General features: G+C 25.1%; 7 protein-coding genes across 7 annotated transcripts; 5 read left to right on the forward strand and 2 right to left on the reverse strand.

Annotated features, from left to right (window-relative positions):
* Positions 1-7,759: 7,759 nt before the first annotated feature.
* Positions 7,760-8,462, reverse strand: LOC128952346 (uncharacterized). The gene is made up of 2 exons (XM_054297730.1): positions 8,441-8,462; positions 7,760-8,353 (listed from the first exon to the last, which is right to left on the reverse strand). Exon 2 carries the CDS (start codon positions 8,333-8,335, stop codon positions 7,760-7,762), a length of 576 nt encoding a protein of 191 aa, XP_054153705.1. The 5' UTR covers positions 8,336-8,353; positions 8,441-8,462.
* A 3,570-nt stretch (positions 8,463-12,032) lies between these two features.
* Positions 12,033-12,734, reverse strand: LOC128951306 (polyprenol reductase-like). The gene is made up of 3 exons (XM_054296556.1): positions 12,571-12,734; positions 12,358-12,486; positions 12,033-12,286 (listed from the first exon to the last, which is right to left on the reverse strand). Exons 1-3 carry the CDS (start codon positions 12,722-12,724, stop codon positions 12,033-12,035), a joined length of 537 nt encoding a protein of 178 aa, XP_054152531.1. The 5' UTR covers positions 12,725-12,734.
* Positions 12,735-14,480: 1,746 nt separating this feature from the next.
* On the forward strand, positions 14,481-15,713 carry LOC128951307 (retinol dehydrogenase 16-like). Its single transcript, XM_054296557.1, has 3 exons — positions 14,481-14,529; positions 14,726-15,106; positions 15,205-15,713. The coding sequence occupies exons 1-3, from the start codon at positions 14,481-14,483 to the stop codon at positions 15,711-15,713; spliced, it is 939 nt and encodes a 312-aa protein (XP_054152532.1).
* Positions 15,714-16,828: 1,115 nt separating this feature from the next.
* On the forward strand, positions 16,829-18,136 carry LOC128951308 (retinol dehydrogenase 12-like). Its single transcript, XM_054296558.1, has 4 exons — positions 16,829-17,064; positions 17,154-17,406; positions 17,494-17,908; positions 18,013-18,136. The coding sequence occupies exons 1-4, from the start codon at positions 16,876-16,878 to the stop codon at positions 18,134-18,136; spliced, it is 981 nt and encodes a 326-aa protein (XP_054152533.1). The 5' UTR covers positions 16,829-16,875.
* A 1,458-nt stretch (positions 18,137-19,594) lies between these two features.
* On the forward strand, positions 19,595-20,890 carry LOC128952149 (retinol dehydrogenase 12-like). Its single transcript, XM_054297491.1, has 4 exons — positions 19,595-19,780; positions 19,877-20,132; positions 20,215-20,629; positions 20,733-20,890. Exons 1-4 carry the CDS (start codon positions 19,595-19,597, stop codon positions 20,854-20,856), a joined length of 981 nt encoding a protein of 326 aa, XP_054153466.1. The 3' UTR covers positions 20,857-20,890.
* Positions 20,891-21,614: 724 nt separating this feature from the next.
* Positions 21,615-22,883, forward strand: LOC128951310 (retinol dehydrogenase 13-like). The gene is made up of 4 exons (XM_054296559.1): positions 21,615-21,806; positions 21,901-22,153; positions 22,234-22,660; positions 22,766-22,883. Exons 1-4 carry the CDS (start codon positions 21,615-21,617, stop codon positions 22,881-22,883), a joined length of 990 nt encoding a protein of 329 aa, XP_054152534.1.
* A 1,032-nt stretch (positions 22,884-23,915) lies between these two features.
* Positions 23,916-25,174, forward strand: LOC128951311 (retinol dehydrogenase 13-like; the record flags this gene model as incomplete). The annotated part of the gene is made up of 4 exons (XM_054296560.1): positions 23,916-24,107; positions 24,259-24,511; positions 24,578-25,001; positions 25,075-25,174. Coding segments are annotated over exons 1-4 (969 nt in total), but the record flags the coding sequence as incomplete, so codon positions are not given.
* Positions 25,175-25,451: the final 277 nt, after the last annotated feature.

Consider the following 25,451-nt stretch of genomic DNA (forward strand, 5'->3'; position numbering starts at 1 on the left):
AAACTTTATTATATTTTGTCACATATCTGGTTAAAGTCAAATTAATCCAAGCAATTATCAAATTATTATTACTATTTCTAATGAATTGATGATTGGTATCTTCAATGTTAATATTAATTACAGATATATTACTACAATTATTTGGATCCTTTGTAATGTTGTTTTTTATGCTTTTAAATCTAATTAATTTTTTAAGTAATATTTTTAAAAATATTTTGCTAAATATTTTTTGAACTTTGCATTGAAATACTATAAACATTAATATAATTAATACAAAATATTGAATCAAATATTTAACTAATAACGTGTAGAATATTCTTGAATCTTTTATATCGTATTCAAGTAATACATAGTTTGAAGTGTTATTGTTTGGACACCGATCCCAGCCATACATTGCTATTAATGTCATTTTGAATGTATAAGCAAAATATGACATATCACTGGCTAATTGATATGAATAGGTCATATCGTCATAGGAAACCATATAAGTGTCATACGATGTCAATGAGCTCAGTGTTACTAATGACAATGAAAAGGCTATAATATTATTTTTGCTAAATATAATGCCAATCATGGATCCTATTGTCTGATTGCACAATAGAGTCAACGTTAGTACAGCCAACATCCAGACATACCTGACCATAGTTATCATCGGTAGATAATAATATGCCGTAACCGTTATCTGTATTGACGAGTAGATTAAAGTTATTATACAATCCACTATAAAACGGGACCAGAAAAATACGCCCGAACTATACCAATCTATTATATAGATTACAATATATAAAATTAAATTTATTAAAATTATTATATTTATAAAATTAGAATATATTTTCTAAGAATATTTGTTTTCAAGAAATACTTACTGTTTTTATATTCTGTATTAAATACTATGAATTCCGATGAAAAACTTGTTGTCATAATAGCTAAATGTATTGCAAATGATACGACTCGGGACAGACCTATATAGTTAACACTCTGTGTTAGCACTGATTTATCCGATTGCCATTCAATACATGTTTGATTGTTATCGATATCATTATTTAGACAACCGGTCACTTCACCAATACGTTCATTAAATGCTAATCCATATAATATATTAAACACAGCAAATAGTAACAAGTGTTTCAATAATTTAGACAATTTTCGACAAAATGTTAGTTTAAATGACCGATTAATAATATACAAAAAATCACAAAACTTAAACAATTTGTTTGTCTTTTGAATGCATCCATTAGGTAATTGTTTCATTTGTTTGAAAAAATCTAGATTTTTATTTTCATTGATTTGTTTGACTTTTTCCGATAGTTTTATAGCGTTTGACGAGTTTATGCCTTCAGACGATATTTTAAGCATTACTTCAATGGGAACTTCATTTTCATTCAAATCAATCCCACAATCAGTCAAATAATATTTCATTTGTTGAGGACTTCCATCATATATAGTATGTCCTCCTTTGGCCAACACATAGATATTGTCAAACATTTTAAGCAAATCATTGTTTGGCTGATGTATACTAACAATAAAAGCAATGTTATGTGTTTTCGACAAACTTTGCAAACATATCAATAGCTAAAAAATAAATTATTATTGAAAATATATATATTATTTTATAATTTATACCTCAAAAGCTGCATTAGAGTCGAGACCAGTAGTGGGCTCATCCATGAACAGTAAGTTTGGTTTTTCAATTGATGTCAACTGTAATGCAATGGCTATACGTTTGCGTTGACCTCCACTGCACTTCTCAATTGTCGTGTCATTGATATCATTGATCAATAATTGTGTCATCAGTTGTGTTATATTTTCTTCATGTTTGACACCTTTATAGTGACTATTATTAACTTTTGACGAATAACTGAGTGCTTCTCCAACTGTGAGTCCATCAATGAGCCGATCGTTTTGGTCTTGACTTATGAATCGCTTAATTATTGGTTGACTTTCACTACAATAAACTCGAGAGTCATCACTGATTACATACTTAGTGCTTGCATTCAAACATTTAATTAGTGTTGTCTTTCCCGATCCCGACGCTCCCATTAGTCCAGTGATTGTCCCAAAATCAAAACAACCGGTAATTTGTTTTAATATGACTTTTGGCGATTGAATCCATTTATTGACACTTACACTGAGATCTTTAAAACCAATAGCTTTCATATTACTGGACATATTTTCTGAATTAAAACTTTTTAACTTTTTAAAAATAACTTTTTATTAATAATATTATTTATACTTTATAAAAAACTATTTATAAAATTTATAAATTATAAAATGTACTTTGTCGTTTAATGCTATTATCTGTGGTTCAATTTATCACTACAGTATCATACTGTACATGTTTATTATAAAACTTATGATATTGTATATTTTACACAGTATACATCATAAGTACAACATATACTTTATTAGATAATTAGATAAAGTTAATTCAAATTAGTGTTTTAAATAAATATTTAAAAAATATTATTCCTATAATAGGTCTCCTATTAGTTTTTAACTAGATTATTATCAATTAATTGTCAAGGTTAGTTTAAGGGTCCAATTTAAATACATTAACCTCTTATATTAATATAAATTTATTCTCTATTATAATATACTGTGGCAATGAACGACACTATGTGTAAGTATAGATTAAAATTTTAGTAATTTAATTTTTAAAAATAATTGTGAGTTTACTTTTATTATATGTTTATTAAATGTGAAGAATCAAAATAAAATCTATTATTTTTAAAAATTTATTTTAACTTTAAATGTTTTTGTTATTAAATAATAACCAAATTTTAATTGTTAGTTTAATAGTTAATTGTGAATAATATATTGTTATTATAAATATTAAAATTATGAAATTAGATTTATTATTTTAATTGGCATTGAATTGGTATATGCTTAAAAACATTTTTAAAATCACGTAATTTAAGTTAATTAATGTAAATTATTTTTTGTATTTGATTTTTGAATTTTATAATTACTAAAAATTTCTATTTTAAAATTTTTTGCAATTTGATATACTTTTGGCTCAATAATCTAAAAGTGTCTTTAAATCTTTGATTTATTATAATCAATATTTTATAAATAAAAGTTTATTTTCAAAATAAATAATTTGTTTTTAATAACTACTAATTAGTTTATTTTAGTTAAACAATTTGTTAACTCACTTTAATTTGATTCTCTAATAATTTTATATCAATAGTGTATTCACTTAATATTTTATTTAAAATACTACTAACTTAGTTGATGTAATTTTTCAATTTTTAAGATAATTGAATCTTTAAATGTTAATATCTATATATTATAATATAATTGAAAGAAAGTGTTGCTGTCAAAAGTTTATCAAATTTTTATTTTATCATAATACTAATTATATAATATGGTTTATATTAAAACTAATTGTAATTAAAATAAATATAAATTATCGACAATTAAAACATTAAACTATTTGTTAACTTTTGCTCAATAACTGAAAGCTTCTTCGACTTTCAGCCAATCAATCAAAAAGACGATCGTTTTTATCTTGAATTATAAATTTCTTAAAAATTATTTGATTTTTTCTACAATAAAATCTAGACCTCATCATTGATACTAATAGTTAGCATTCAAAAATCTAATTACTATTTTCTATACCAAATACTATCAATCCATTGATTTGTCTCATAAATTAATTGTACCGCAAATGTGTGTTAATATAATTTTTGATAATCATATCCATTGTCTTCTATTAACTATTACATTGTTTTATGCAATTTACTATTCAATACTCATGTATTATGCAATACAAAACTATATTTTAATACTTTTTAATGTAAACTTATTTTATGCTAAATATTATGATATTTTATTATATGATATAATATTTAAAAAATATTATAAACAAATGTTTTATGACATATTAATATAAATTATTATTTAAAACCCTCATATAATTTTTTTAAATTATAATTTACAAGTATTTTATTAATGTTTATAATATTTTATTGTATGAAATATTATCATATTAAATAAATATATAATACCACAAAAAATTGATATTTTAATTTAATTATATAAACATTAAATAATTATTAAAATTATTTTTAAGAACTGTATTAATAACAAAATAGCTGAATATATTTATAGCTAATATATATTATTGTAGCCAATAATGTATTAAAATTGATAGACATTCCCAAAGCACGGTTAGATGGATAGCCCAACCAAAATGCTAGTCGACCCGACACAAATAATATATTGAGCACCGGTATCACATTGACAAGTATGTGGGGCTCGAGATATGTAACCAAAATGAGCTGCGATGCCAAAGACATAATAAACTGTTCCAATGTATTGAGGAACTGTAGTTTAGCCGATTCAGTCAGATGCTCGTTGCCTGAGGTCGGTATCATTGCCAGTGTGCCAATACGTTTGGACATTACGTGACACATAGACGCAAATAGCCAGATGACACCGGGAGTCGAGTGCCGTATAACGTACACTAAACGGGCCGAAAGTGGACGAAGCTCTTCAATATTGATACTCTGATATTTGGCAAAATCAAAGTAACCACTGAACAGACAATAACACACATTAATTAAGATAATCATAGCTATAATGCCATAAACTATCGCTTTTAGCAAAAATTTTTTAGTATCAAATTGTTGTTTCATGTTTAATGTTGACATTATTTTTTAAAAAGCATTTAATAAAATTAAATACTGTATTAATTAACTTTAATATATATGTAATTTATATAAAATATTTAATTTAATCTTTTTATAATATTACGCTTAAAATAAAATCATTGATAGTATTATATAAAATTATCTCAAATGTCATGTAGATATTGTTTGTATAATTATTTTGTAAATAAAATCTGTTAATTTACAACTTTATTGGGACTAAATTATCCCCAATTGCTAACATTGATTTAATAAATAAAAAATATTTTCTAATTGAAAGCAATTAAATTATTTTTTAAAAATAAAAATAATTTTATTTAATTATCATAAAAATTACAAATAGTAAATTCAATTAAATTTTTTAATTAACTTAAACTTTTAATAAATATCAATAGAAAATTATTAATAATACAAAAAAAACAATATTATCTATAAAGTTGATAATATTTATAAGTTATAAAAACAATAGTGATAACAGTGGGAGAAATATTCAATGATATACCAAATGCACGGTAAGTGGGATAACCTAACCAAAAGAAAAGTCGTCCCACAAGAAACAGTATGTTAAGCACTGGTATGACATTAACCATTGCCGGCGACTCGAGATATGTGACCAAAATAAGTTGCGATATCAATGACATGATAAACTGTTCCACAGTATTGAGAAACTGTAGTTTGGCCGACTCGGTCAGGTGCTCGTTGCCTGAGGTCGGTATCATTGCCAGTGTGCCCACACGTTTGGAGATGACGTGAAACATTGAAAACAGTAGCCATAGAACACCGAGAGTCGAGTGCCTCAACACATACCCAACCCGAGCACCCATAGGCTCAAGATCTTTGCTGTCGATGTTCTGGTATTTGTCAAATGCAAACCAGTTGTTTAGTAATCCGTGTGACACAAATGCTAAGACAATTATGGCTGACATTGTTTGTAGGCCAGCCCTACACATGTATTGACGCAAATTAAATCGATTTGGATTAGTAGTAGTTTTGTTTTTGGCCATATTTTTTGGTTTTAAAGTTAAATTTACTGATTATTTATATATATATTTACAATTAATAATAATAATAACAAATTAAATATAAAAAACTATTTATTTTTTTGGTTAGATATATATATATATAATGTATATAATATACAATATATTTATAATTTTAACATTAAACTTGTTTTTTTTTATAAATTAAGGTCAACTACCGTTGCTTTAGTTTATTCATTTATGTCTATATCGTATATATAGTAAATATAATAGATATATCATATATGCAGTCACTCAAATCTAGTTATATACACGTTGTATAACACGATAAACATGTTTTTAAAATAAAATGCTTTATGATTGGCTTTTTTATTGATGTATTAGATTTAAATTATTGAAAATACAGTATAATTTGATGAAACTATAGAGGGAAATTTAAATTAATTTTTATTACAGCATGTATTTTGTAATTATTTACATTAAATATATAATCCAAAAACTTTTACTATATAAAAAACTTAATAATATAATATAAATACTAAATAATATAAAGTATAAATAAATAATTAAATTATATAAAAATAGTGCTAATAATACATAAATACATTAATTTATGAATAATTTAGTATCTATTAAAAATAAAATTAATATTATATAATTAAAAAAATAAAAAAATAAAAAATACAATAATACTAGATAAGAAAACTAAATTAAATTCATTACATATCGATAGCCGACATAACCGATGGCAGTTATACTAGGGATGATACTTAACTGAAATCCCGGTCCCCGATATCGGGGATAGCCAAGGTAAAACAGCACCCGTCCCACAAAAAATAGTCCATTCATTATCGGTATTACGTTTAGTACTTGTTCAGGGTTCAGATATATGACCAGGATCAATTGGGCAAAAACAGTCAGTATAAACTGTTCAAAAGTATTTTGCAATATATTTTTGGGTAACTGTATCAGATGGTCTTTACCGTCTATAGGATTGCCGGCACCTTTGGCTCCACGTTGAATACCCACATTCATAATGCTGAACACCAGGAACAGTAGGCCGGGTGTCAAGTTTATCAATACAAACTCCAGACGCGGCCCAATCTGTTTGAGTGAGTCGGCTCGGGTTCCTTGAAATTGTTTGATATTTATTAGTCCAATGTATAGTCCAAACGCAACAATGGCCACTACGGCCATACCGATGACCTTTAGCACACCGGCACTTATGAGTTGTGACTCCGTTTGTTTTTTAGATGATTTTTCATCATTTGTCAACATTTTTAATATTGGTGTATTTTTAAAAAAATATACACAATTGACAATAAAAACCTTGAATAACTTTTTTTTGGTTGTTGTTGATATAGTTATGAACTTTTTTTATTTAGTTATTTGATAAAAAAATAATCTTAATAAAAATATTTTTAAAAATATTTTATTATCACATATAATATAATGATATATAGGATATATATTCAGTATATATACTAAAAGTTTGGCCAAAAAAACAATGTTTTTATATTGAATTTATTATACAGTAGTTTAATGGGAGAAAGTACACAATGCACTAAATTATTGCCACTAATTATTAGTTGTCAGAAATATTCAGTCATTAAAATTTAGTACATAATAATGAAACAAGTTTTTAAAATAAAATAATTTATGATTGGCTTAGTTTAGTATATTCTATAGTTTTTAAATTATTGAAATCATAGTGTGGCAGTATATTGCATATTATAAAATTATAGATAGAAATACAATTTAAATTAAGTGAAGTATTAGTACATTATTTATTTAATAATATTTTTACATTTAAATATATAATGAATGAAATTTAACTAAAAAACACTTTTAGTCTACAAAATATGTATTATCTAAATGTATTATAATTCACTTACTGTTGTAAATTAAAATATTACAGGTAATAAAAATTTATAATTCTTATTGTTTCAAAATATAAACATATTATTAAAATCAAATTCATAAAATAATTTTATGAATTATATTTTTATTTAAATATAATTTAATTTGTCATTTTATAAAATCATTTAAATATATATTTAAGATAACAAAGATATAATTTTTTAATTAAACTTAAAAAAATTAAAATACAACTAAATAAAAAAAAACCTACACTAAATTCAGTACATATCGATAGCCGACATAACCGATGGCAGCCATACTCGGAAAGGCGCTCAACTGAAATCCCAATCCCCGGTAATTAGGATAACCAATGAAAAACAGTACCCGTCCAACAAAAAACAGTCCGTTCATTACTGGTATTACGTTAAGTACCTGTCCAGGGTTCAGGTATGTGACCAGGATCAATTGGGCAAAAACAGATAGTAATAACTGTTCAATAGTATTCTGTAGTATATTTTTCGGTAACTGTATCAGATGGTCTCTACCGGCCGCTGGATTTTCGGCACCTTTAGCTCCACGTTGAATACCCACATAGATGATGCTGAATAACAGGAACAGTAGGCCGGGTGTCAAGTTTCTCAGTACAAACTGTAGCCGAGGCGCTATCTGTTTGAGTGTATCGGCTCGAGTACCCTGAAATTGATTGATATTTAGTCGGCCACTGTATAGTCCAAAGGCAACAATGGCCAGAAAGGCCATACCGACGGCCATCAAAGCACCGGCACCTTTAGGCTTTGGCTCCCTTTGCTTTTTCGGTGATTTATCATTATCATTTGTCGACATTTTTAACAGCTCTGGTGTCTTTTTTAAAAAAATATATATATATACAGTTAGCAAACAACAAAATAATTTTTAAAAAAACAAACAAATATAATTTATATATAATACCTGGATAACTTTGTTTATTTGGTAAAATATTATAATTATTAGTTATTATAAAATAATCTTAGTAAAAAAAAATTTTACTAGCAATAATTTTATAATTATTATACACAACATAAATTTATATATATATATATATATATATATATATTATATATAAAATTGTATTTATATTTAATATTTTGTAGTAAAATGGGAAAAGAAAGTTCTCGATGTACTAAACATAGCTGTCATATATTATGAGTGAACAAAACAAAGTTGTCATAGAAATGCTATATAAATAATTGTATATATAATCTATAGTTTCACATTTAATTTTTATTTATAAAAAACTGCATTAATATATCATGTTTAGTTATGTAATACTGTACATAATTATCCAATACGACCTTCGACAATATAATACAACATCAAAAATAAAGTGAGCAAATGTAGAAAGTGTATGAGAATGCCAAGGTCAATTCAATTCAATTAGTGCAACTGTGCACCAGTGTCTGTGTTTGACAATTATATTGAAAAGTACATTAATGGTAGTGTTTTGCTGTAAATTTATGTTTACTATAAAAAAATATTAATTTAAATCATATTTTTGAAATTTTTAAAAAATATTCTTAATCAGGAATATAAAATGTGCAAATAAAATTATGCTTATATAAATATAATTAAAAAATTATTTATAATTAAATACATTATAATATTTTTTTATAATAAAATTATATAAAAATTCCAACATATTTATAGCTAATATAATTTATAGTTAAAGTATTAATGTTTGGTATAAAATGTCAATGTCTATCGATATTTTAAGTATCAATTGAATATCATTATCTGAAAACTACATGTAATAGATATCATAATATAATTTATCTTATTATTATTATTAAACATTATTTAAGATTATATTAATAGTTAAACAAATAGTATTAAATAAATTATGAATGTTATAAAATTGTTTTTTAAAAAATTAACTCAAATTACAGTAAATTAAAAGTAAAGTAAATTAAAAATTACATAATTTATTGACTATATATTTTTTTAAAAAACAACGTTAGTACAGTATAAGTAACAAATAGAAAGAATAAAAATATATAATTATTGTAAAAAATTAAACAAAAATTGCAATATATTTATAACCAAGATAAACAGCAGTAATTTGTATTGGTAAAAATGATAATATAAAACCCAGTGATCGGAAACGAGGATAGCCGATAAAAAATGCTACCCGTCCTGTAATAAAAATTAGGCTAAGCGTGGGTATAATATTGATAATGGTTGCCGGTTCCAATAGGGTGACCAAAATCAATTGGGAAACCAGTGACAGTATAAACTGTTCAAACGAGTTGAGTGTTATATTTTTGGCTATTTGTGTCACTTGTTCGTAGCCGGCACAGGGATCCATTGCCGGCGATCGTATCCGTAACCAGACTACATAAGTCAAACAAAATACTAGCCATAGGACACCGGGAATCGAGTGCTGTAACACATACTGCCAACGGGCCGGTAGCTGTTGGAGTGAATCTACTTTAATGCCTTGAATTGATGCAAAATCCAGATGTCCCGTCCAAAGTACGATTGCTATGACACTCACGACAACAAACCCCGCTATCAGATAAGGTATGGCACCTCTCTTGAAGACTTTCATTTGTTGTCTTTCCTCAATAGTATAGTTTTTAGTTGAAAACATTATTACTATTATTATTTTTTATTATTTTGTTTCACAAAATTTTGTAATTAATTTGAATTCAGAAATATTTCAAACAAATAATTTTAAAATTACTTAAATGAACAGAGTGCTTTTTTGAAATAACAAGTTTTATTTATTTTTTAAATAAAATAAATATTTTGTTGTTGAATTTCTGATCAATCAAAACGATTATAAATTAATTAATAATTTTTTTTCTTGTATATACTGTTTATGCCATCAAACAGTATTCAAGTTATAAATGGGTTTGTATTTTAATACTGTATTTGTTGAGAGCCAATAACAATACAAAAATAATTTATGCTAATTAGTGATATTGAATTTAATGTTTTTATGTTTAAAAAACATGTTTTGATATAGTAGTTTGCAATTAACTAAACTTAGTCTACTAACTAAACTAACTTAAACAAGTACTCAATCGTTAATTTATTTTTAATATATTTATTTTTTAAAAAAAAGTACATTAATGAATATAAAAAACATTTATTTTTATACAAAATTAAACAAATAATTTGACATATCTATAACCAATAAAGATTACAATAAAAAATGTTGGTATAAATGTCAATACAAAACCCAGTGAACGTTTACGGGGATAACCGAGAAAAAATGTTAACCGTCCGGCAATGAACAGTAGGTTAATGGCTGGTATGACATTGATAATGGTTGCCGGTGCCAAATGTGTGACCAAAATTAATTGAGATACCAATGACAGTATAAATTGTTCCAATGAGTTGAGGGCTATGTTTTTGGCCAATTGTGTCAAGTGTTCAAAACCGGCACTGGGATCCACTGCCGGTGTCTCCACGCGACGCGAGATTACGTAAATCAAACAAAAGATAAGCCATAGGACACCGGGAGTGGAGTGCTGTAAGACATACTGCCAACGAGCCGGCAGTTGTTGCAGTGAATCGGCTTTTATGCCTTGAATTTGTCCAAAATTGGGTATTCCTATCCATAGACCGATTCCTACTGCAGCTAATATGGCAAACCCGATGCCAGCTAACGGAGCGGCGCCACTCTTGAAGTCATCAATTTGTTTCTTCTCTTTATCCGTATATTTATTATTTGATGACATTATTATTATTATTTAAGTTATTAACAAATTATTATTATTTATTAATAAATTTAAAAAATCACTTTTTAAATGACTTAAAAAACTAAATTTACTTAAATTTAGTGTAATTTATAACATTTTTTTATCTAAATTAATATTTTATATCTTTATCTATCTAACGATAACAAATCAATTTTCTTTTAGTATTCAATTATATTATATATACAGTACTGTATATTTAGTACTGTATTAACTCTAGTATTTTTTAACTCTGATAGCAAATATAATTTACTGATATTGAAAATACTGTTTTACAAAAAACATGTTTCCAGAGACAAAGTTTGCACTTAATTGCACTAAAATAGTACTCAACTGTCTATTTAATTAAAAGCCATCATTTTTATATAATGTATTAACATATTGAAGTCACCATTTAATTGCATAATTGTATTATATTTAATGTTATCTATATTTTATAACTGTAAACAAAAACTATGAATATTAATATACTGTATAGAATCTATACTATAGATAATATAAAACAAATTAGTTTACTGGTAGTTAATATCGAGAATAGTTTTTTTTTAATTATTAATTTATACAACAATATTACGATAAAATTCTATAAATTTAGTAATAGTTAATAATTTTTGTTTTTAAAACAAAATAAAACTAAATAATGTCTGAATTGAACTTTTATTTTTATCGGAAATAACTTTTCCGATGTCAATGAAATATTTTTATCAATAATGTTATAAAATTGTTATAACAGTTATTATAAAAATGTTATTTACATTAATTTATTAGATAATAATAATTATTATTATTATTTACATAGTTTAAAGTAAAAATGGGATGATAGCTTTTCGCTGGGACGGGTAGGTTTTGAATTTAGCTAAATACCACTGATGTTTGTGTAGTGCTAGAAATGACATATAAACCCAAACAAATAAAGTCAATAACCACCAGCTCACTGACTGACCGCCCAATACAACAATGATAGCCAAATAGACGATGATTTCGGCAAAATAATGAGGTGACGACACGTACTCAAACAACTGTCCTCTCGGTATATAATGTCCACCGGAACGACCTAATAATTATTCAATTATTAATATATATTTTTTAAATTAGATTTTATTATTCAATTCAATAAAATCCTACCTTTTCTCAGATTAACAAGTATTAGATGACTACTAAACTCTAACCACCAAAATGTGGCAAACAATAGACAGCCAACTATATGATTGAATGTCAAAAAGTTTGCTAATTTCATATTATAGTTGATTGAACCTGGACAATTATTTTTTTTAAAAATAACTAAGTATAATTTATGATAATTACAACATATGCAAGTTTTTATTTTTTTTGAAATACCAGATAACAGTGCCGGTACTTCACATAGTATGGCCAGTGTAACCATTGGATAGTATAGATAGGCACCAAAATATGATATAATATTAAATGTTTGCAGATTTGACTTAAATAACAGTCCATTTTCATAGAGACGACGCGTCACTTGAAATGTCATCAAAATTACGGCCAATATTGCCGACTCTTCGGTAACTAAAATACAACATTAATTATAATAAATAAATATTAATTTTTTCAATATATAAATATTTAATTTATTTTAATTTAATTATTTTTGTTTTAATTATTTATTTACACCTGATGAATTTTTATGATTAACATCCAATGAGTTTAATATTGCTAATATAAATTGCGGAACATTTTGTTTGAGATAATATACGTTAAACAATATATATAGAAAATAGAAATTAACCAAGGTGCCAAACACATAAAAATGCCACATGTTCCTATATATCATATATACCGTATATAGTACCAAAAAAAATCAAAAAATTAATAACTTTATAAAAAAATAATTTTAAAATTTTAAATATTACTTTTTATTTGTAGTCATAAATTTCATAATTTTATTTGGCTTATGTCCCGGTGCCGGTGGCTTGTTGTAAACAGCTAACTGTTGCCATGTTTTCGATATACGACTGTTTGGCCAACAAAAACTAACTAAACCACCGATAATTATATTTAATGTGTTAAAAATGTAGACAATTTGTAGCCAATTTAATAACATTGTTTAGAAAATATATAATTTATTATATATATATATATTTTGTTTTAAATGTTTAAAATAATAATATATTAATAATAATCTATAAATTAGACACATGTATAAAATAAATGATAAATTTAGATTTTTTTAATTTAATTTTTTTGTAGTTATAATAATAATAACTATAAAGAAGTTTATACTGTATTTCATGCGCACAGTTATCATACATACAGTAATCAAATAGATTATTAATATAAGATAATACTGTATAACCTAATTGTATAAATAATAATGATTATTATTTTAATGACAAATCAAATATTAAGTTATTTTCAAATTAAATAGTATAATAATTTTATATTATATAAATTATATACCGAAAGTTAGTATACAATCCCATAAAAATTTATCAGGTTAATTATATTATTAAAATTTATAAAATTTTGAATTGTCTATACAAATAATATTTTATAACATTAGAATAATCTAGGTAGAATAAACTTTTATTTAAAAATCTATTTAAATTTATTTAACTTTTTAATAAAAAGCATTGTAAAAAATTTGTAAAAACTAATTAATATCAAATCATTAAAATTAAATGAAATTTTAATACTATAATAATTAATTTTTAAAATTAAACTAATAATTCAAATAATTAGTGTAAAAAACAATGAATAAAATCTACATTGCAAATCATACTGATATTTTAGTATATTTATGTAATTTAATTATCATAAACATATAATAAATATAATGTATTAAAAATTTTACTTATTTATTCATTAAAAAGTTTTACTAAATATAATATTTTTTTTAAAATATTAGTAATTTATCATATTATAATTAATAACTTAATACAATATAAAATATTATGCAAAATAATTTATATTATTAATAAAATATTACAATATTTTCAATGCAATTATTATTTTTTGTAATTTCCCAATATAATATGTTAAACATTTTTAAGCTAAAAAATCAAGTTTTCTACAAAATAAATAAATAAAAATTATGAATTATTTTTTTGAAACAATACAGTAATTAACAATTATAAATAACTGTCAAACCTGTAAACAGTTAAATATAATTTATTAACTTTAATAATATTTAAAAATTATTTTTATATGATTAATATTTCAGATTTATATACTACATAACAATTATTTACAAAAATACTTTTAAGTTTTAAATACAAACTTTTATAAATATGTTTTGGCGCAAAATTAGCATTAAAAATAAAGCAGTATTAATAACTGGTAAAAATTATGAGTTAATTTTATTTAATATATTAATATTTATAATACATTTTAATTAATAATTTTTATTATAGCTGTATATATATATATATATATATATTATAACTGTTTTAAATAACTACTGTATTTAATAAATAATAATTTTTTATTAGTTATTTTATTATATATATTTTTTAATAATCAATTATACAAATAGGTTGTGACTCGGGTTTCGGTAACCGGTTAGCGATTCGGTTAAATGAAATCGGGTTTCGCGTCTATGCAACTGTTTTGGATGAAATGAGTTTTGGTTCACAACAGTTGCCGCTAAACTGTAAACATACGGATAGGATGTGTGTCTTGGAAATGGATGTCACCCGAGAAAACCAAATTGACCGGTGCTTCGAGTTTGTCACTAGCGATCTCCGGACAAATGGCGGAGTTTTGTGGTCAGTGATCAACAACGCCGGTATACTGACCTACGGGCACATCGAATGGGGTCAGTTCGGCGAACATTTCGGGCGTGTATTCGATGTCAACTTGTTTGGTGTGATTCGTGTTACCCGAAAATTTTTGCCACTTATTCGACAATCAAAAGGTTTTTTTGACAACAATTTTGTTAAAATAAATTAAATAAAAAATTAAATTAACTTAACTGTTATTATCTTATTTGTATTTAACAATACATATCTGTAGGTCGTATAGTAATAGTGTCGTCATTGGGCGGCCGTATCTCATCAGACAACCTGAGCGCCTACTGTATGTCAAAGGGAGCGGTCATAACGTTTGCCGATGTTTTGCGACGAGAAATGCGAAAATTCAAAGTAAACGTCTCGACAATTGAACCGACATTTTTCAAAACTGGTGTCTATGGGGAACAGGTGCCAGCGTTTGAACACAATTGGCAAACTACTAATACCGGCGTACAGGAGGTGTACGGCCAGCAATATTTTGCTGAACAACTGAAACTACTTGAGCGTCGCCGTCGACTTTCCCGATGGAGTTCACGACTGGACATTGTAGTCGACGATATGATCGATGCCGTTGTCAGCCGCAATCCAAACCGATGTTATCAACCGGTTAATATATGGCCACTCAAATTGGTAGTTATAGTTTTGCCGCTTATACCTAACTGGCTTATTGATTGGTCAACATATATGATTGATCCAACTGTTCCCAATTATATGAGAAGTAATGATCAATAAAATGTCAAATATATATATATAAAGATAGAGATAGTATAAAGAACTATAAATAACTATAATGTAATATAAAAAAATTATTTATTTATAGAAAGTATGATATTAGAAATTTTTATAAATTGTATTTACATTTTATTATAAAATCTTAAAAATCTTAATAAAATAATATAATTGTAAGGTTACATACTTTCAACAAATTTTATTTTCCAAATACAGTATTATATAATAGTATACAATACTTGATTTGCAAGATTAATACTAATATATTAATAGTATTTTATTTTTGTTGAATATATAATGAGCATAATTATAATGTTTTTATCGTAACAATAAATCTCTTTTTATTTAATATTTCAATTATTAGAGATAAATAAACATTTAAAATAAAATTAATTAATAATTTCTAAAGAATTTTTTTTAATGTTTTAATTATAACTATATTAGTTATAATTAATTTGTAATATTTAAACTGTACTTATAATATCTGTCTATTCATGTTTGTCTAATGTAAGATAATTTAGATAATTTTATTCATAGTATAGTATTATATATAATATAGTAAAATATATCTATAATTATGTATATATCTAAATACTTTTTTATTAACTGCAATAATTTTAAGGAAAATATTACTTTAATTTATATACAACTCACATGAAGTATCTATTATCTAATTATTATTAATTTCCATAATTACAATGTATTTTATTTAATATACAGTATGTATTACAAACTAAATATAAATTTAACAGATAGTATTCAAAAACATTTACTATTATAAATAATATATTTAGAAATATTAACTATTAAGTTAATTAATAATTAATTATAATCGTATAATAATTATCATATAATGACTTTATAGGCAATATTTATAAAATTAAAACTTTTACTTAAGTATAAGTAAAAGTTTTATAAATTTATCATTACATTAAATAATTATAGTTTACATTTATACTAAGGATTATTAAAAATATACTCACATATTACTGGAATATAATAAAATCACAGTATATTAAATGAAAAAATTTTAGTAATATATGATAATAATGTATTAGTGAATACTAGTAATTATTTTATTATTATTAGTAATATTCATAATTACTGTATTTATTTTTCATATTATTTGAAATATTTGTTATTAAAAAAAATTTGTTCAACAAATATGTATTTAATTGAAATTATTTTACCTATTCTTTGGATGACAACCATTGAGTTTTTGCAGCGAATCTTCGGCTTCAGAAATAATTGCAAAAGTTTACGGCAATTGAATGGACAGATAGTTGTGATAACCGGCGCCAACTCTGGTATCGGCAAAGAGACGGCCCGCGAATTAGCAAATCGTGGCGCAAAAGTAACTTAATTATTGATTAATTGATTCATAGATAGATATAAAATATTTATTATTATTTTATTATTAATTAACAAAACAAAATAAATTAGATAATCATAGGATGTCGTGATATGTCTAGAGCTGAGTCAGCCATCAATGATATCAAAGAGAGAAATCCAATGGCAGACATAATTGCAATGAAATTGGATTTGTCATCAGTAGACTCTATCCATCAGTTTGCTAAACAATTAAAAAAAAATTATGACACAATCGATATACTGATCAATAATGCAGGAGTTGCTATGCAAGAGCACAGGCAAACTGAGGATGGCTTTGAATTGGTGTTTGGGACCAACCATTTAGGTATACTATGGGATCATTTTGTCCCAATAATTAATGACAATTAAGACAAAACATAAATGATATAATGATTTTGTTGCACTTTTTTAGGACACTTTTTGTTAACACTTTTGATACTACCATTACTTCGACGAGCACCCAAAGCCCGGGTTATAACTGTGGCTTCTTGTGCTTATATACACGGATCGATCAAATTTGATGACATCAATAGTCTTGAAGAGCCGTACGATATGTGGTCAGTTTACGGTCAAAGTAAACTGGCAAACATATTGTTCACACGTGAATTGGCCAGACGTTTGGGCACCGATTCGTCTATCAATACATATGCTGTTCATCCGGGTTGTGTCCACACAGATATCGGCCGCAATGTTAGCTCAAGATTTCAACAGTTAGTCATAAAATTGTTGGGAACTTTATTTCTGTTGAGCGCCGAATCGGGAGCTCAGACAACATTGTATTGTGCTATACATGAGAAGCTCGACAGAGAAACGGGCGGTTATTATGAGTCAGTTGTTTATTATATATTAATTAATTGAAATATATATATATATGACAATTAATATTTATATATATATATATATATTAAAACATAAATTTTTTTTTTATTAGAAACTGTCGTCGAGTGAAGAAATTGTCGCCTAAAGCTACTGATGATCAGTCGGCCAGACGTTTATGGCAATTGAGCGCACAGTTAGTTCAAATTGAAAAACAATTTGATAGCCTTTTTGGATGAATTGATATCTCTTGTTGTTTTTTAATGAATTTATATTTTTGAGTTTATATGTAAATTTACAAATAATATCTTGTTTTAAAAATCAAATATGTTTTATACAAAAAAAATTCATTATTTTATTTTTGTACAAAAATAATACAATTTCTTTATATTTTATTATATTATATAATTCAATATTTAATTTAATAATACAGTATTAATTAATAATTATTTTTATAAATATTTTATAGTAATTTAGCTAAATTTATATTAACAAATAAATATTAACATAACATAAATACGGTAATTATGAAATTATTATAAATAAATAGTAAACTAGAAAATAGCTTAAAATTATGAGTCACACAATAAATCATATATTAGTTTTACAAAATATATTAATTGTAATTTATTTCACTAAATATTGCAAATACTGTACTATGAATGTACTGTATTTAGTACATTCATAGTACAGTATTTGCAATAATATTAATAAATACAGTAATATATTTATATACATATAGTATTATACATATAGTATACTAAATATTACTGCTAAAATATTTGATTGAAATATTTGAAATCGTTATCAAATAATAATTAAATAATGTCTTTTTAAAAATTTTTGATATTATTTGATATTTTTTTGAAATATAATTTATATATTTTTTGTAAAACTAATATATTAATATTGTAATAATAATATTGTGTGACTGTATTTACTCGACTATAGTTTAATACATTATATTATCTTTTTCTGAAATGTATGAAATAATTGCAATTATAGACTTTAGCACTTCAACAAATTTAATGCACATTTAAAGTAAAAGCAATTAATATAAATTTATGTACAATATTTGAAATATTAATATATAAATTACTATTATATAAATATAATTAAAAATGGAAAATTATAATTTTATTTATAATACTAATTGATTAACAATTATAATATTGTTTTAATTTTTAATTAATTTTTTTGAAAAAAATTAGCTTTATATTTTATTAAAATTATAATATAAAAAGAAATTTTCTTATATTTGTCATAATCTAACAATATTTTTAAATAAATGTTGACTTCTAAATACAATTAAATTTAATTATATTTATTTATAACTATAAAATTAAATAAAATTATAATTATCTAATTGTTAATTTTTATGCTCGTAATGATAAAAAAAATTTTATGATAACAATTAACTGATAATATAGTGTAAATATACAACTATTCATGCGCAATGATTAATAATTATTATATAAAACAACATTAACAACATTAGTATTTAACTAATATTAGGGAATCATTTTTTTTAGTTATTTATTATCTATCATCATTATATGATCATAATAATATCATCATCATAACATATTTGACACAAAAATATCATAATTATTTTTATTTAATGTCTTTATTTTATATATTTTATTTAATTTAAAGTTTTTAATTTGTTTAAAAAAATAAATATATATTTTAAAAATATGAATATAATTGAATTAATTTCTACGATTATCGGTATAATAATTGAATTCATACAAAATGCTTTCGGTTTGAGAAATAGATGCGATAGTAAACGTCAATTGACCGGACAGTTAGTTGTGATTACCGGTGCCAACACTGGTATCGGCAAAGAGACAGCACTTGATTTAGCAAAACGTGGAGCAAAAGTAAGTTTCATAAGCTGTTCACAAAAAAAAAGTTTATTGTTTTATTGTTAGAAAATTTAATTTTAATATTTATTTATTTATAAATTTAAAAATCAGATAATTATCGGATGTCGGGATGAATCGAGAGCCGAGTCGGCCATCAAAGACATTAAGAAAATTTATCCGAAAGCAGACATCAGATCAGCGAAACTGGATTTGTCTTCACTGGTGTCGGTCCGCGAGTTTGCCCAACGTTTGGCACACGAAGAGACCAAATTGGATATATTGATCAACAATGCAGGCGTCGGAATGATACCCGATATGAGAACCAATGAGGACGGGTATGAACTGGCATTTGCCACAAATCATTTGGGTAATCATTTTTTTAGAGAGATTATTATATTTTTTTGAGCATGCTCATTTGTTATGTTAATTAACAGTATATTAATTGTTAGGTCATTACTTGTTAACCTTATTACTGTTGCCGTTACTCCGGGAGGCGCCACGTGCTCGGGTAGTCAATGTGTCGTCACTGGTTCACAAGTTTGGCAAAATTTACTTTGAAAACATTCATCTGCGAAACGGTGCCTATGAAATGAACAGGGCTTACGCCCAAAGCAAGTTGGCTAACATACTGTTCACTAGAGAGTTGGCCCGTAGGCTGGGCCGCGAGTCTACGGTCACTGTCTATGCATTGCATCCGGGAATCATTGCCACTGAGTTTTTGCGATACGACGATTCGCCAATCAGGCGGATGATCAACAAACTGATGATCCGTTTTATTGGTCTGACACCCGATTTGGGCGCTCAGACCACACTCTACTGCGCTGTTGACGAGTCACTCGACAACCAAACCGGACATTACTATGAGTTTGTTTTATTTATTTTATTTTAGTTTTTTTAAATATACTTTATTTACATGTAGTTTATGATTAATTTTAATTTATTTTTTTTGATTAATTTTTTTCATCAGTAATTGTCGTCGCATTGATTCGCTGTTATCTCATGTGACAGACAACAAGTCCGCCGAAAAACTATGGGATTTAAGCTCCGATTTGGTTAAACTCGACCCTCAATACAATATACCTTCAAAATAATAATAACTTTCAATAAATTTGATTTTTATTATTTGTTTAATATATATGTATTTTAATTTTTTAAATAATTATTTTTTGTTATTTTAATAACTTAATATAATTAATTTATTAATTACTTTAAGTTATATTATAATAATAGTACAGTTAACAAATAAATTTATTAGAAATTTATAAAGTAATTATTATTTGATGATGTATTTTAAATATTAAAATACCATTTATTTAAAAAACACTAAAAGCTTATTTTTAATTATTTTAAATTTGACAAGGTAAAAATTGGAATTTTTGAACAATGCATTTAATTAATTTTTTTTAAAAAACATTTCTATCAAACAATTGTAATTATTAAATTGGTACAAAACAAATACATAGATTAGTAATGCATAATAATAATAATAATAATAATAATAATAATAATAATAATAATAATAATAATAATAATAATAATAAAAAACAGGTAAAATTACTAAAATATATTATTAGCGTTTAATATAAAATTATAGTTATATATTGATTATATAATATTCAGTACAGTAATGTACTTTAAAAATATCATAATATGAATAAAATAGAATTAAATTTTATGAGCATGCTCAATTAATAATAAATACAGTATATATATATATATATATATATATATATATATATATATATATATATATATATATATATATACTGTAGATATATATATATTTAAACATAAAGTTGAATAATTTAAATAACATTAAATATTTTTAATTTATTTTAATAAACAAATTATGGACTTAAAGTTTTGTGAAAAAGTTGGTTTAGTTTATGAAGGGGGGAAAGAATTAACTGGAAATGCTGTCGGATATAGAAATAAATGCAAAAGTAAGAGACGTTTGGATGGACGGGTAGTTGTTATTACCGGTGCCAATCAGGGCATCGGCAAAGAAACTGCTTTACAGTTATCATTGAGAGGAGCAAAGGTATTAGTGATTGAAAAAATAAATATTTTTCAAAACTAATTATAAAACTATTTGAATAAATTTTTGTAAAACTGATTGTTATTACTATTAATAGATAATTATCGGATGTCGTGATCTGACTAAAGCCGAGAATGCCATCAAAGATATCAACGAAACAAATCCAAAGGCAGACATAAAGGCACTGAAACTTGATTTGGTTTCATTGAAATCTGTCCGCGAGTTTGCCCGACAAGTCACTGAAAACTGTAACTCAATTGATATACTTATCAATAATGCCGGCGTTAATATACCGGAGCGTAGAGAAACTGATGATGGACTTGAATATCAATTTGGTGTCAATCATTTAGGTAATTAATTGCAGTATATGTATGTAAAATATATAATAAAATATGCCTAATATCTTAATAAAATAATTACTGTATTTTAGCTCACTTTCTACTAACTCTACTACTGTTACCATTACTCCGGAAGGCATCGACTGGACGTGTGGTGAACGTAGCGTCAAGTGTTCATCGGATGGGAAAAATTGATTTCGACGACATTCAGACAGTTAGCAGACCGTACAATATGATGGCGGTCTACGGTAGCAGCAAATTGGCACAGATATTGTTTACCCGTGAATTGGCCCGACGTCTGGGATCCGATTCAAATGTCAACGTCTATGCCCTCCATCCGGGAGGTGTGCGAACAGAGTTGGCTCAAAATGTTTTGTCGGACAACACCAATAAGATTACCGGAGCCGTTACCAATGTCATGTCCAAAGTGTTTTTGTTAGACATTCAATCGGGTGCCCAGACATCACTGTATTGTGCCATCGATGAGGCCGTCGATAATGAAACCGGATTATACTATGAGTTAGTATTTGTTGTAAAAATTTATATAATAAATAAATATAAAAAATTATTTTTTAATCCAATTTTTAGAAATATATTAACTTTTGTTTTGTTATTGATATRTAGAAACTGTCGTCGTATTGATAAAATGTGGCCAAAAGCTATCGATGACGAGTCGGCTAAACGTTTGTGGGATTTAAGCGTCGATTTGGTTAAACTCGAAGATAAATATAATTTATTATAAATTAAATACTATTTTAAATAATAAATAAAATTATTATTATTATTATTTTAACACGTTATTCATTGTTTAAGCTAATAAGATAAACGTAATGCACATAATGTATATAAAATTTATTATAAAATATTTTTCAATTTATAAACAAAAATAAAACCACAATTAAAAATAATTATAATTAACAGTAATTTTTAATTTTTATGTAACTTGTAATAAAAATATCATAAATTTTATTTTATTTTATGTTATTTAACTAGCAATCATTATAATTATATAATGTAATGTATTTAAATTTTACATTGTTTTTATATAATATAGTAAAAAGTGATAATGTTCATCTAATAAATTATCTGTAATCTGATAAAAAAAAAGTTTGGTATTAAAATTATTATTATTAATAACAATAATATAACACTATGATTACAATTGATTTAAACTGTTAATAAATCAAATTACTAATTAATTAACTTATAATACTTGAATTTATTTTTTTATTACTGTATATACAAAATATCTACAAAATAAATTACCTGTAGTAATTGATATAAATTTAAGTAACTTATTAATTAGTTACTATATTTATTTAATTTTTTATCGCATTATAATTTAATAAAATGATTATAATAATTATAAGTACAACAGTGTACTAAATCAATACATAATACAGTTATACATATAGTAATAATGCAAATTAAAATAATACAAATCTAACCTTGTACCTCTACAATAAATACAGTCTTATATTAGAGTTTAATATTTATTTATATTGAATATACTGTAGTATAAATTACTTACTTGTTAGTACACTATTGTACTTATATAATATCAAATAAATTTATCTAAATATATGATTTTTATAGCATTCAATGTTGTCGACATCAACTTAATAATTAATAACAATAATAATTTTTTTTTAAAAAATGCTAGCATATATAAAGTTGAAAAATAAATATGATATTAAAAATAAATTGCTTAGTAAAACAAACATATAATAAAATATATTTTTTTATTATAATAAGTTTATTTTGATATATAATCATGGATTTGACATTTGGTGAAAAAGTTAGTTTAGTTTACGAAACTATTAAAGATTTGTTTGGAAATGCTGTCGGATATAGAAATAAGTGCCAAAGTAAAAGACGTTTAGATGGACGGGTAGCTGTTATTACCGGTGCCAATCAGGGCATCGGCAAAGAATCCGCTTTACAATTATCATTGAGAGGCGCAAAGGTAATAGTTATAGAAATTAGACATAAAAAGTGTCTATTTTTTGTTGTTGTTGTTTAACTTACAGTATTAAAAATATGTGATAATTATTTTCATAAATTATTTTTGTAAATTTTATTACTAACTTTTTTATTATTGTTATTACAATAAATAGATAATTATCGGATGTCGTGATCTGATAAAAGCCGAGAACGCCATCAAAGATATTAAAAAAACAAATCCAAAGGCAGACATAAAGGCAGTAAAACTTGATTTGGTTTCATTGAAATCTGTCCGCGAGTTTGCCCGACAAGTCACTGAAAACTGTAAATCAATTGATATACTTATCAATAATGCCGGCGTCAATGTACCGGAGCGTAAGGAAACTGATGATGGACTTGAATATCAATTTGGTGTCAACCATTTAGGTATATTAGTTTATTTTGTATAATACAATTTACTATACTTAATATATGCTAATTTACAATTATTAGCTCACTTTCTACTAACATTACTATTGTTACCATTACTTCGGAAGGCATCGACTGGACGTGTGGTGAACGTAGCGTCAAGTGTTCATCGGATGGGAAAAATTGATTTCGACGACATTCAGACAGTTAGCAGACCGTACAATATGATGGCGGTCTACGGTAGCAGCAAATTGGCACAGATATTGTTTACCCGTGAATTGGCCCGACGTCTGGGATCCGATTCAAATGTCAACGTCTATGCCCTCCATCCGGGAGGTGTGCGAACAGAGTTGGCTCAAAAGTCTATGTCAGACAACTCAAAAATTACCGGAGCCCTGTCCAGTGTGTTCGGTAAAGTGTTTTTATTGGACATTCAATCGGGTACACAAACATCACTGTATTGTGCAATCGATGAAGCAGTCGATAATGAAACCGGATTTTACTATGAGTTAGTAGTAATCAATTATAAACATTTTGATATTAATATAATATTATTATTATTTCTTTGTTTATTATTATAGAAACTGTCGTCGTTTTGATAATATGTGGCCAAAAGCTATCGATGACGAGTCGGCTAAACGTTTGTGGGATTTGAGCGCAGATTTGGTTAAACTCGAAGATAAATACAATTTACCAAAAATTAATAATTATTTTAAATAATTTTATAACAATATATAAACAATATATTGTATTTACATAAAAGAATATATTTTTATTAATTAAATAAATACTATAATTTTTATTATAATTAAATATTTAAAAATAAAATCATTAATAATATAAATTAATTATATTAGGGAACTCTACACATTTGCTATTTATTTAATATCTTGATTTTTCATCTAAATAATTACTTAAATAATATTCATAGTATGTCTTGTTTTTTATTATTTTAAAA

The sequence above is a fragment of the Oppia nitens genome, unplaced genomic scaffold, assembly GCF_028296485.1.
Source record: "Oppia nitens isolate AA-2021 unplaced genomic scaffold, nextdenovo-longstitch-racon4-pilon3 scaffold1_pilon_pilon_pilon, whole genome shotgun sequence".
Classification (NCBI taxonomy): Eukaryota; Metazoa; Arthropoda; class Arachnida; order Sarcoptiformes; family Oppiidae; genus Oppia; species Oppia nitens.

What these genes read in the sequence shown, in the direction of transcription:
- LOC128952346 (XM_054297730.1), bottom strand. Translation starts at nt 8,335, where the DNA reads ATGTCGACAAATGATAATGATAAATCACCGAAAAAGCAAAGGGAGCCA.
- LOC128951306 (XM_054296556.1), bottom strand. Translation starts at nt 12,724, where the DNA reads ATGACATTTCAAGTGACGCGTCGTCTCTATGAAAATGGACTGTTATTT. An exon ending in AGTACCGGCACTGTTATCTG is followed by an intron (nt 12,487 to 12,570) that starts GTATTTCAAAAA and finishes ATAATTGTCCAG; the next exon opens with GTTCAATCAACTATAATATG. An exon ending in ACTTGTTAATCTGAGAAAAG is followed by an intron (nt 12,287 to 12,357) that starts GTAGGATTTTAT and finishes AATAATTATTAG; the next exon opens with GTCGTTCCGGTGGACATTAT.
- LOC128951307 (XM_054296557.1), top strand. Translation starts at nt 14,481, where the DNA reads ATGTTTTGGCGCAAAATTAGCATTAAAAATAAAGCAGTATTAATAACT. An exon ending in TAAAGCAGTATTAATAACTG is followed by an intron (nt 14,530 to 14,725) that starts GTAAAAATTATG and finishes TTATACAAATAG; the next exon opens with GTTGTGACTCGGGTTTCGGT. An exon ending in ACTTATTCGACAATCAAAAG is followed by an intron (nt 15,107 to 15,204) that starts GTTTTTTTGACA and finishes ACATATCTGTAG; the next exon opens with GTCGTATAGTAATAGTGTCG.
- LOC128951308 (XM_054296558.1), top strand. Translation starts at nt 16,876, where the DNA reads ATGTATTTAATTGAAATTATTTTACCTATTCTTTGGATGACAACCATT. An exon ending in TAGCAAATCGTGGCGCAAAA is followed by an intron (nt 17,065 to 17,153) that starts GTAACTTAATTA and finishes AAAATAAATTAG; the next exon opens with ATAATCATAGGATGTCGTGA. An exon ending in GTTTGGGACCAACCATTTAG is followed by an intron (nt 17,407 to 17,493) that starts GTATACTATGGG and finishes GCACTTTTTTAG; the next exon opens with GACACTTTTTGTTAACACTT.
- LOC128952149 (XM_054297491.1), top strand. Translation starts at nt 19,595, where the DNA reads ATGAATATAATTGAATTAATTTCTACGATTATCGGTATAATAATTGAA. An exon ending in TAGCAAAACGTGGAGCAAAA is followed by an intron (nt 19,781 to 19,876) that starts GTAAGTTTCATA and finishes TTTAAAAATCAG; the next exon opens with ATAATTATCGGATGTCGGGA. An exon ending in ATTTGCCACAAATCATTTGG is followed by an intron (nt 20,133 to 20,214) that starts GTAATCATTTTT and finishes ATTAATTGTTAG; the next exon opens with GTCATTACTTGTTAACCTTA.
- LOC128951310 (XM_054296559.1), top strand. Translation starts at nt 21,615, where the DNA reads ATGGACTTAAAGTTTTGTGAAAAAGTTGGTTTAGTTTATGAAGGGGGG. An exon ending in TATCATTGAGAGGAGCAAAG is followed by an intron (nt 21,807 to 21,900) that starts GTATTAGTGATT and finishes TACTATTAATAG; the next exon opens with ATAATTATCGGATGTCGTGA. An exon ending in ATTTGGTGTCAATCATTTAG is followed by an intron (nt 22,154 to 22,233) that starts GTAATTAATTGC and finishes ACTGTATTTTAG; the next exon opens with CTCACTTTCTACTAACTCTA.